The following is a 10,941-nucleotide window of genomic DNA, read 5'->3' on the forward strand; positions in this document are numbered from 1 at the left end:
CTTTATATTATTTATTTATTTGGTTTTTGAGATAGAGTTTCATGTAGCCTAGGTTAGCCTCGGACTCACTGAGTAGCTGAAGATGACTTGAATCCCTTATCTTCTTCTAGGATTTTAGTGGTACACCACAATACTCATTTAATTTGTGTCTTTGTGCTGACTGATATAGATATTTACTTCTCATTTTGTGTTTAAAAACTGTAGGTTAACAGGAGTAAAATTGCTTGCCTAGAGCCCTACAGATTTATAAAGGCTAAATTTGTTGGGTTTTTTTTTTGTTGTTGTTGTTTTGTTTTGTTTTTCGAGACAGGGTCTCTCTGTGTTGCTTTGGAGCCTGTTCTAGAACTAGCTCTTATAGACCAGGTTGTCCTCGAACTCGCAGAGATCCACCTGCCTCTGCCTCCCAAGTGCTGGGATTAAAGGTGTGTGCCACCACCGCCCAACCTATAAAGGCTAAATTTGAATTCAATTTGTCTAAAGCCTACTGGCTTAGTCATTAATTTGGATATTATACTTTGTTTTCCTTCCTTTGTTGTAGTGATGTTTCAATTGTATTTTAATAAATAAAGCTTGCCTGAAGTTCAGAGAGTAAAACAGCTGCACTGGTCAGCTTAACCGACCAGGCACTGGTGACACACACCTTTATTTCCAGTAGCCACACTGGTTTGCCATAGAAACTGGGCAGTAGTGGTGCACGCCTTTAATCCCAGCCCTATAGAGAAATATAAAATGGGAGGAGACAGCTCTCACACACAGTCTCATTCTGAGATTCCTGGAGGCAGGATCACTATTTCAGATTGAGGTAGAGGTAAGAGCTGCTTTGCTTTTCTGACCTTCAGGTTGAGCCCCAATTTCTGTCTCTGGGCTTTTATTAATCATGCTGTACTTTGTCCAAATTTTCTGACTTTTCATGGTTGTTGTTGTTTTTTTTCCTACCCCTCTCCAGAATTGACCTTTTCACCACTGTACCCAAAGGCAGACCACGGGGCAAACCCTCATTACTGGCTGCAGCAAGACCTATGAGAGCAATACTGCCAGCCCCAGCAAGTGTGGGACGGGGAAGCAGCATGGAACTGCCCAGGGCCAGACAGGCTTTCCCCTTGGGTAAGAGCTAGTTGAGACCTGGTGGGAGGGACTGTCTGATGGTAAGGATCCAGGTGGGGTGGTGGAAAATGGGGAGGGGAGAGCTGGGGAAGCTGAATGCTTTGAATCACCAGGTTGACTTCTGGTTCTCTCAGATAAGACACCCTCTGTGAGAACTTGTGGCCTGAAGCCAAGCACACTGAAACAGCTGGGCCAACCCATCCAGCAGCCATCCAGCACTGGTGAAGTAAAGGTAAGACCCAATCCCAAGAGGAGCACTGGAAATCTGGTCACTGTGTTTAATGTTTCAGAGTCAAAGGGCATAGACAAAAGATAGACACCAGTTTCTACATGATAGGTCTGTGGGATGTTAATTTAAAAAATGGAATTTTATTTTCTATTTTAAGCTTTTAAGCCTTTTATTTAGATATAGATTTGAAATATACAAAAATAAAAGTAATTTGATGAATACCCATAAAATCTTTACCCAGAATCACCTGTTAACATGTGACCCAGTGCCAGCAAGCTGGCTCAGCACTTGCTGTTAAACCTGAAGACTTGTTCAGTCTGCAGGACCTACATGGTAGAAGGAGGGCATCAACTCTTGAATTGTCCTCTAGCCTCAACATGCGTGCTCCTGCCACATGTGCACACATGTGCAAAAGTGTCAGGACCCCAAGGGCAGGCCAGTGCAAACACCTGAATACTAACATTCCTCCCTTTTGCTTATCATAAAAAGGTGAGGAATTAGGGGTAGCAGGTGAGGCGGGGATGACGATGTTGTATTCTTGAGACTCTGCTTCGTGCTGGCCTGGGGGCATCACAATCTTTGAGGGACCTGAGAAAGCTGGGGTGCTGGCCAAGTCCAGGAATAGCTGGCTATTTCACCTCGTTCTCATTAGGATGTCTTTTGGAGACCCACGACAGCTCCTTTCAAATCAAATCTGGCCTCAGTATTCCTTGGATCAGGCAATCAGGAAACCGAGAAAGAGTTCTCCCCTTTTTTTCTGTCTGTTCTCCCTCTCTAAATGTCCTGTTTGTTTGCTGCAACGTGAGGGTCAGATGGAGAAGGCAGCTTCCTCTTGTTCAGCACACACCGGTTCTCCCTTTCTTTCTAGTTACTCAGCTCCTGTTTCCATCTGGCCCTGGTGATCTTTCCCCTGTCACTTTTCCTTGCCTTCTCAGGAAGACAGTCGTACCAGTTTGGTACAAATTTGTTCTGTTTCACTTTTTACTTTTGACTGCCCTCAGTCAGTAATCAACCACCTGTGTCTCCTGGTAAATCAGATACAAAGAAGGTGTCTCTTTCTCTCTTCCTGTCTTTCTCTGTCTCTCTGCTTCTCTACCTGTCTCTCCCTCTGCCTCCCTCCTCCCTCTCTCTGCCTCTCCTCTCTTCTACTGTTCTGTCCCCAGAGGCCAATCCCCCCCCCCTTTTTCTATTCCCTTTCCCCCAGTAAAAAACCCCTGCACATGAGCTCTGTTGCATGGTGTCTTTCTCTCTCGTGCCACTTCTTAAATTATAACAGTAACAGTATTCAATTGTGTGTCTATATGGATAGCTATTACAATTGTATTGCCCCAAAGCAACTGTAAACCTGATCTGAAATGTAGTGGCCCATAAACTTGAATCCGATGTTCAGTCTTTGTACTGGTGATCATCAGTGAGCATTCCTGAGAGTGCATTTGGAGCATGAGTCTATAGTTTCCTCAGGAATTATTTCAGGTTATTTTAGGGCCCAGAATCTGAGGATTTTGCCTAAGGTATAGAACAACACTGATTTGTTCTAATCCACAGCTATCAAATTGCTCAAGCAGCAGGACACCTGAGGTCAAAGTTGTGGAGGTCAAGCCAGATGTGTTTCCTCCATACAAATACAGCTGCACTGTCACATTGGTAAGTGTGCACCCTGGTGGTGGGAAGTTGTTTTGATTTTTGTGGTTGAAGGTTTGTAGGAGCCAGGAGCAATAGCAGAGAATGAGCTCAGCAAGGTCAGAAAGGAATGACTGGTGTTAAATACCCCATTGCTGGTACAAATGATGGTTGCTGGGTGAATCCGCTGAGTTATATTGGTTTGTTTGTTTCAGGTAGATACAAAGTATGAGCCAGGACATTTTTGTTAAGACTAAGTAGAGATCAGAGTTGGAATGTTAGCATAGAAAGTGGGTCCGGAGCTGGAGAGACGGCTCAGTGCTTAAGAGCACTGGCTGCTCATCCAGAGGACCTTATTCAGTTCCCAACACCCACATGGTGACTCACAGCTATTAGTAACTCCAGTCCCAGGGAATCTGATAGTTTCTGGCCTCCAAAGGCACCAGTCACATACGCAGTGGTGCACAGACAGACATGCAGGCAAAATACCTGCATACATAAAATCAAAGAAAGAAAGGGGCTAGGCGGTGGTAGCGCATGCCTTTAATCCCAGGTCAAAGTGAGTTCCAGGAGAGAGAGAGAGAGAGAGAGAGAGAGAGAGAGAGAGAGAGAGCAAACATCAAATACAAATCATCATGGATTTAAGAAGTGTGCTGATAAAGCAGCTCATGTGGCTCCTGTAGCCTCCCCACAAGGGTTTCCCTACCCTCCATTTCTGTACTGTTTATGGAGCTGGGGATTGAACCCATAACCTCACGTGCTCGGCAAGCACTCCAGTACTGTCATTCCCAGCACTTTTTAAGATTTTGAGACAAGTCTCACTAAGCTTTTTAGCCTGGCCTTGAGCTCACTCTTTAGCCCTAGCCTAGCCAGCCTTGAAAGTGTGTTCGTGCATTTGCCTGTGGGTGCATGCGTGCATATGTATATGAGTGCTGAAGGTTGATGTTAACACTTCCCTCAATTGCTCTTCATCTTATTCTTGAGGTAAGTTTTCAGTCAGATACCATGATCACTGGCTAGTGAGCTTGTTCTGGGAAGCCCAGCTCTGCCTTCCATTGCTGGAATTATAGGGGAGCTGCTGTGCTTACCTGACATTTATTTGGAAGCTGGGGTTCTGAACTTTGATCATTTTGCTTGCGGGTGCTTTCACTGCTGAACCATCTGCCCCTCCCTTTTTGTGAGGCAGGGTTTTGTTTATGAGTTTAAACATGGGTCTCCCTTTTGTAGGATTTGGGCCTGGCTACATCAAGAGGACGGGGAAAGTGCAAAAATCCTTCTTGTAGCTATGTCTACACCAACCGGCATAAACCTCGGATTTGTCCCAGCTGTGGTTTTAACCTTGCCAAAGACAGGACTGAGAAAACCACGAAGCCCGTGAGTTCCTTCCCCAAATACTTGCCTTAGACTTGAGTTGTGCTTTGGATTCTAGTACATGATTAGGTGGTTAGAGTCAGGATTTGGGACCAGGTTGTATGTTCTGAACTTGACAAAATGCCTCCTCTGGGCCTTGTCCTCAGTGCCAAAGTTGATCCATGTCCTAGTCTATTTTCTGTTTCTCTAACAAAATATCCTGGATGGATAGCTTAACATAGAAGTAGGTTGTGCACTTTACAGTTTTGGAGGCCAAGAAGTCGAGAACATGGTGCTGGTTGGTATGTGCTTGGCATGGGGTGTATCATGTATCAAGTCTCACTGTATCATGACATGGTCGAGGGCATCTAAGACAGAATGAGGAGCCAGAGGGAGCTTGCTTCATAACTAAGCCACAGTTAATCCATTCATGAATTAATCCATTTGAAACCACATCCTTTTAAGTTCCATTAGTATGTGACTTGGGATTACTTAATACATGAACTTTGTGTCTTGTTGACTACACATTGACCACTGAGACCCAAGAGTTCAAGCACTGAAAAGAAGGACACATCAAGGCCTTACCTAGACGAGCATGAGAGACTGTCTTAGGACAGTTCTATTGCTGTGACAAAGCTCCACCACCAGGGCAACTTAAAAAAGAAAGCATTTAATTGGTGGCTTGCTTATAGTTTCAGAGAGTTAGTCCATAACTGTCATGTCAGGGAGCATGATGGCATGATGTTGAAAGCTTACATGTTAGGAAAGCAACCACAAGACAGAGAGCTTACTGGGAATAGTGTATACTTTTGAAACCTCAAAGCCCACCCTCAGTGACATGTCCTCCAACAAGGCCACACCTCCTAGTCCTTCCCAAGTTTCACCAACTGCCAAACAAGCATTCAAATATTACAGAAACCTAGCTCAGACCTGAAAGTTGATTTATTCCTTCTGAAGTCACTGCCAGCCCCAAGACAAGTGAGGGGGAATGGGAGTGTCACTTAGAGCAGGTTAAGAATCAAAGATGAAGTATGGCCACTCCAGGTCCAAATTGTATCTCTAAAGAAGAACAGAATTTTGATGGCCAGAGAAGACATGCTCAAAAACAAACATCTTAGGTTTGGGGTTTATTTTATTTTTGTTGCTGTTTTATTTTTCTTGTCATGGTGGGAATCAAACCCAGAGCTCCCTAGAGGCCAGGCAAGAGCTGTTCACTAAGCTACAGCCCCAGCCAGTGACCAACATGGAAAGTAAAGAGTTTTCCATTGGCTAGAGAAGGTATTTTAGGGTGGCAGGAGTCAGATAGGAAAGCCATATTGGGAAAGTTATTTGAAAAGGGAGACAGAATTTAGAGAGAATTTAGAGTTTAGAAGTATTGAGTGCACTTGCAGAGGGTCTGAGGGCCTGAGTTCAATTCCCAGTGTCCACATGGCAGCTGTAACTCCAGGTCCAGCTCCAGGTGCCCTTTTCTGGCCTCTACAGGCGCTTGCTAGATATATATATGGCAGAACATCTAAACACATAAAGTAAAAAGAAATAGATCTTTTTTTTTTTTTTTTTTTTTTTTTTTTTTTTTGGTTTTTCGAGACAGGGTTTCTCTGTGGTTTTGGAGCCTGTCCTGGAACTAGCTCTTGTAGACCAGGCTGGTCTCGAACTCACAGAGATCCGCCTGCCTCTGCCTCCCGAGTGCTGGGATTAAAGGCGTGCGCCACCACCGCCCGGCGAAATAGATCTTTTTTAAAAAAAAAAAAAATCCGAAATGGTCAGGCAGTTGTGGCGCATGCCTTTAATCCCAGCACTTGGGAGGCAGAGGCAGGTGGATCTCTCTGAGTTCGAGGCCAGCCTGGTCTACAAGAGCTAGTTCCAGAACAGACTCCAAAGCTACAGAGAAACCCTGTCTCAAAAATGAAAAAGAAAAAGAAAAAAAAGAGGAGACTTAATAGATTAGGGAGTATTGGGGAGTATAGTTAAGACTATAAAGATTAGGAAGCTGCTTCAGGCCTCAAGTTCCCTCTGCATATGGAGGGAGCCTTTATGGTGATGAGCTTTGCTCTCTGGTCTCCACATCTGTTTCCAGCCTGAGGTATATTCAGGGTCACTGACCTTGTGAGAAAGGGGAGTGGAACTAATTTGGGAATGAGATGCTATTAAGATTGAGAACTGAGAGTCCTGACTGAGTTGGAAGCTTAACTTCTGAGATTTAGTTTCCCATTAGTAAAACAAAAGAGGGAGGTGAGCTAAATTAAAAATCAGCATTTTACTCGGAGAACCAGAAGCCCAAGGGAATGTTTCCTTGAGCTTCCAGGAGTCTACTCTAAAGGCTTGCTGTGGGAACGTCGATCTATAGCCTTCCTCTGGTTCTCTTGCTCTACCACAATCCCTCACCGGAAGTGAACTTTCTGTCCTGGATTCTGTGAGCGTGCATTGTGCTCCTCTTTTCATGGAACTGATTGTGCCCTGTGTTGCCTGCTTCCCTCAGCTTCCTACAGAACATATTTCTTCTTCTAGACAGGCATTGAAGTTTTCTCCACATCCTACTCTAGAGTCTCAATACACATGTGTGTTGAGAAAAATTAAACTGGTCAGACACTAGAACATTTTTGTATAGCCTTTGGAGCCCCCAGGTGGCAGTACATTCTCTTTGCACTTTGTTTGCAGCTCTTGTAATTAAAACTGTACCCTTTTTTGGCTGCTGTGGCCTTCAGTCCTTTCTCTCCTTGTCTCTGGTTCCAGAGAGATAGTGTGGGCTCAATGTCATCACAGCAGGGAATACATAACCTTCCAGGACGGCCTGTCCTGATCTTACTTCTTTTGCTGTTATTCATTCATTTCTCAAGCATATGTTTAATGCCATATGAGCCAGGTGTTCAGAAGTGACTGTCATCTGGCCCCTTTCCTGAAGAGCTTACAGTCTAGTGCAGGAGAAAGTCAACCCTAGGTTTACAGACAGGGAGGCAGAGTGCTCTTAGTAAAGAAAACACACTCTTGTTACTCTGCAGTTAGCTTCTAAAGATGATTGTGACACAGGTCTCTTGCTTGTTTGAAGAATAGGCAAGTAGGTGCCTGTCCTCACCAATGAGGGGACAGTGACTGTATTAGTTACTTCTCTCATTGCTGTGACCTGACAAGAAACAGCTTAAAGGAAGAAAGAGACCTGGTGTGGTAGGCCATGTAGGCAGATGAATCTCTGGAGTGTGAGGCTAGCCAGGGTTACACAGAGAAACCCTGCTCTGTAGGTGAAGGCTGCTTGTTCGTTTCCCAGCCATCCAGCCCTGAAATAATCACACAGAAACTTTTTTTTTCTTTTCTTTTCTTTTTTTTTAATTTTCGATACAGGGTTTCTCCGTAGCTTTTGGTTCCTGTCCTGGAACTAGCTCTTGTAGACCAGGCTGGCCTGGAACTCAGAGAGATCCACCTGCCTCTGCCTCCCGAGTGCTGGGATTAAAGGCATGCGCCACCACCGCCCGGCTTCACATAGAAACTTTTACAACACTGTTTGGCCAGTAGTTTAAGCATATTTTTAGCTAGCTCTTACATGTTAAATTAACCCATTTCTATTATTCTGTGTATTGCCACAAGGCTCGTGGTTTACCAGTAAGGTTCTGGCTGGCAACCAGGCGTCTTTCTACTTAGACAGCTACATGATGTCTCTCTGACTCTACCTACTTTCTCCCAGCATTCAGTTTAGTTTTCCCACCTAGCTCTATTCTGCCCTGCTGTAGGCCAAAGCAGCTTTATTCATTAACCAATAAAAGCAGCACATGTATAGAAGGACTTCCCACACCATTTCCCTTTTCTGCCCAAATAAAAAGGAAGGTTTTAACTTTAACATAGTAAAATTACATATACAAAACAGGTAACAAACAAAAATTACATTTACAATGTTTGTATCTACTTTATCTTTTATCCTAACTAAGGGAAACTATAATTATAACTATCTATTCTTCAACCCCATCAAAAACTCCAGAAGGATATAATATTACCTAAGTAAACAGAAAGTACATTGTAAGCAAATTCCAAAACTCTAGAATTGACAGAGACATCTTGCTGCCTGGACAGTCACCAAAAGATTTTCTGTATTTTTGGAGCATCCATCTTCAGCCTACAGGCTCATAGTATCTAGTAGACTTTTCCATGAAGCAGGAAATTTCAAAGACAGTTTGACCTATATTGGCAGTTTGTCAGTTACTTTCTTCTGTGTCCTGCAGAATGTCTGACAGACTCTTTCATGAGCCAGGAACCCCGAAGGACTGTCTTACATTTAGGCAAGTTCAGCAGTCATTTTTCTGTAGGTCCTGAATGTCCAGTTCATACAGCATAACATCAAGCAGTCCAGGCAAGAGCAGTGTTTTGCCCAAATGGCTAACAAACTCCATAAGGAGCCTCTTCAAAGTAAATCTGTGCTGCCAGGAGCAGATGTGTCTAATTGTCATGAAAAGTCCTCAGTTCTTAAAACATTTAAATGTCATATTCTGTAAGTCTTTGAAAGATTTGAAGAATATCCATCTGAAATATATCTCTGTACATCTAGAAAACCTAACATGACTATAAGATTGACTATTATAGATAACTATTAACTTGTATTTTTTAATTATACATTACATTTTAAAATGAGCTGCACAAACACAATACCTTAATCAAGAGCAGAAATATATATAACAAAATTGACCTCAAATTTGTATCATTAAACCAAAATCCATACCAATACAAAGTATTCATCTCTATAGCATATCCCCCTTTAAATGTAAACAGATATTTATAAACAATCATTTTGGGAATTTGGGCATAGTTTTCTCCAAACTGCTTCCTGCTGTTTTTTGGGCAAAGTATTTTTAGGGTTCTTGAAGACTTTTCAGGGTGTCTTGGTCCATCAAACCACATTAGTCTGGAAGGAATCCACAGGTTCACATCCTCTATGGAAACAAAAGCAGAACCTCTTTTCCAAAGCAGTGTATCCTTAGACCCAAATTTTGAAGTCAAGATATCTTTAAAGTATATATATTTGTTTAGCTTAGTAGCTCATACAATGAAATGTCTCTCTGTACTTAGCTCATTCATAGTAAAAAAAAAAACAAACCACACAATAGTATACATAATCCAAACTCTCTGTATATATTCCATCCTTTTTTAAAAAAAGATTTATTTATTTATTATGTATACAGTGTTCTGCCTGCATGTGTTCCTCCTGTCGGCCAGAAGTTGACACTAGATCTTATTACGGGTGGTTATGAGCCACCATATGGTTGCTGGGAATTGAACTCAGGACCTCTGGAAGAACAATCAGTCAATCAGTGCTCTTAACCACTGAGCCATATATATCCAGCCCTATATATTCCATCTTTATGTGGCATATTTTTCTTACTCTGTTACTTTTTCTACAAGTTTAATATTTATTTTATCATCTTTACTCCTTTAATCTATGACTGTCTATACTCTTATATTGTAACTGTCTATACTTTTTTCCTCTCCCAAAACTATGTACATTTGTCCAGCACTGTGACCCATTCAGAAGTCTTTTTCATCTGAATGCTGTCTTTATTGCATATCTGTAATTATTTTTTGACCAGGAGTGCCTTTTTTTTTTTTTTTTTTTTTTTTTTGATAAGCAGGCGTGGCTAGAACCAAGGCTGCTTGCCTTTTGGTTCCTTCCAGTCTAACATGGCGGAGGTCCATTTACTGTCAGCTCTACAAGCCATGCTCTCCACCCCAGCTCCAGGGATGCAGGGTGTCTGTGTTTCAATAAAGCAGTTTGTAACATGCTGCTCATAGATCCTATTTAAGTGCAGGACCTCCTGAAAGAGCCAGAGATCATTCTGCCAACACAAACCAGGAAGCCCTTTTTAAAGAAGCTATGCAGTTTTTGCCACTAAAGATGAATCAAGAAACTTTTTAAAGGAGCTGTGGTGCTCCTGCTCGCCACCAGCAAACAGAGCCCATCAAAAGAAAGAAAGAAAGAAAGAAAGAAAGAAAGAAAGAAAGAAAGAAAGAAAGAAAGAAAGAAAGAAAGAAAGAAAAGAAAGAAAGAAAGAAAAGAAAATGCAGTTGCCAAGAAGCTGCGTTAAACTCTGTTCTTTTGTGTCTAGAATTCCTTTCCAAGTTCTCTTGGGTTTTACATGGATGTAGTTGCCCACATTGGGTGCCATTTGTAGATGGACACAATAAAGTAATCCCACACTAGCTCAGAATGCAGTATAATAAAGGATTTTTTATTTAGGGGGAGACTCACAGGTCAGCAGTCCTGCACGAGTGGGGAACAGGAACGGAGTCCAGTAGCCAAGAGACTGAACACGCAAACTTTATGGCTGCATTTATAGTATAAGAGATGATGCCCAAGTGGGCTGATATCTTAAAGGCTATTGGCTGAATGAGTTCCCACAGCACTGGTCTCCCCCACCACCACTACCAAAGAGAGAGAGAGGGAAGAAAGAGAGTAGCTTTATTTTGTTTAAGGTTTGGTTTAAGGGGCATAGTTTATGGCAAGAAAGGCTTGGTAACAGAGTAGCCTAAGGCTGTGCCATGGGGATGTTGGCAGATCAAGATGATGCTAGTGTTTGGCAGACTGGCACCTTATAGCTTATGGGATCTATTCTCTCCTTTCACCATGCGGATTCCTGGGATCAGACTCCAGTTGTCACAGT

General features: G+C 42.7%; 1 protein-coding gene across 1 annotated transcript in view; it reads left to right on the top strand.

Moving 5' to 3' along the window:
- Positions 1 to 10,941, top strand: part of Hmgxb3 (HMG-box containing 3) — a 49,233-nt gene that overhangs the window by 20,859 nt on the left and 17,433 nt on the right. Inside the window, exons 8-11 of the mRNA XM_057788301.1 lie at positions 947 to 1,104; positions 1,239 to 1,336; positions 2,879 to 2,977; positions 4,181 to 4,327. Coding sequence (XP_057644284.1) covers positions 947 to 1,104; positions 1,239 to 1,336; positions 2,879 to 2,977; positions 4,181 to 4,327 — 502 coding nt within the window. The remainder of the gene's footprint in view (positions 1 to 946; positions 1,105 to 1,238; positions 1,337 to 2,878; positions 2,978 to 4,180; positions 4,328 to 10,941) is intronic.

The sequence above is a fragment of the Chionomys nivalis genome, chromosome 14 (genome assembly GCF_950005125.1).
Source record: "Chionomys nivalis chromosome 14, mChiNiv1.1, whole genome shotgun sequence".
NCBI lineage: Eukaryota > Metazoa > Chordata > Mammalia > Rodentia > Cricetidae > Chionomys > Chionomys nivalis.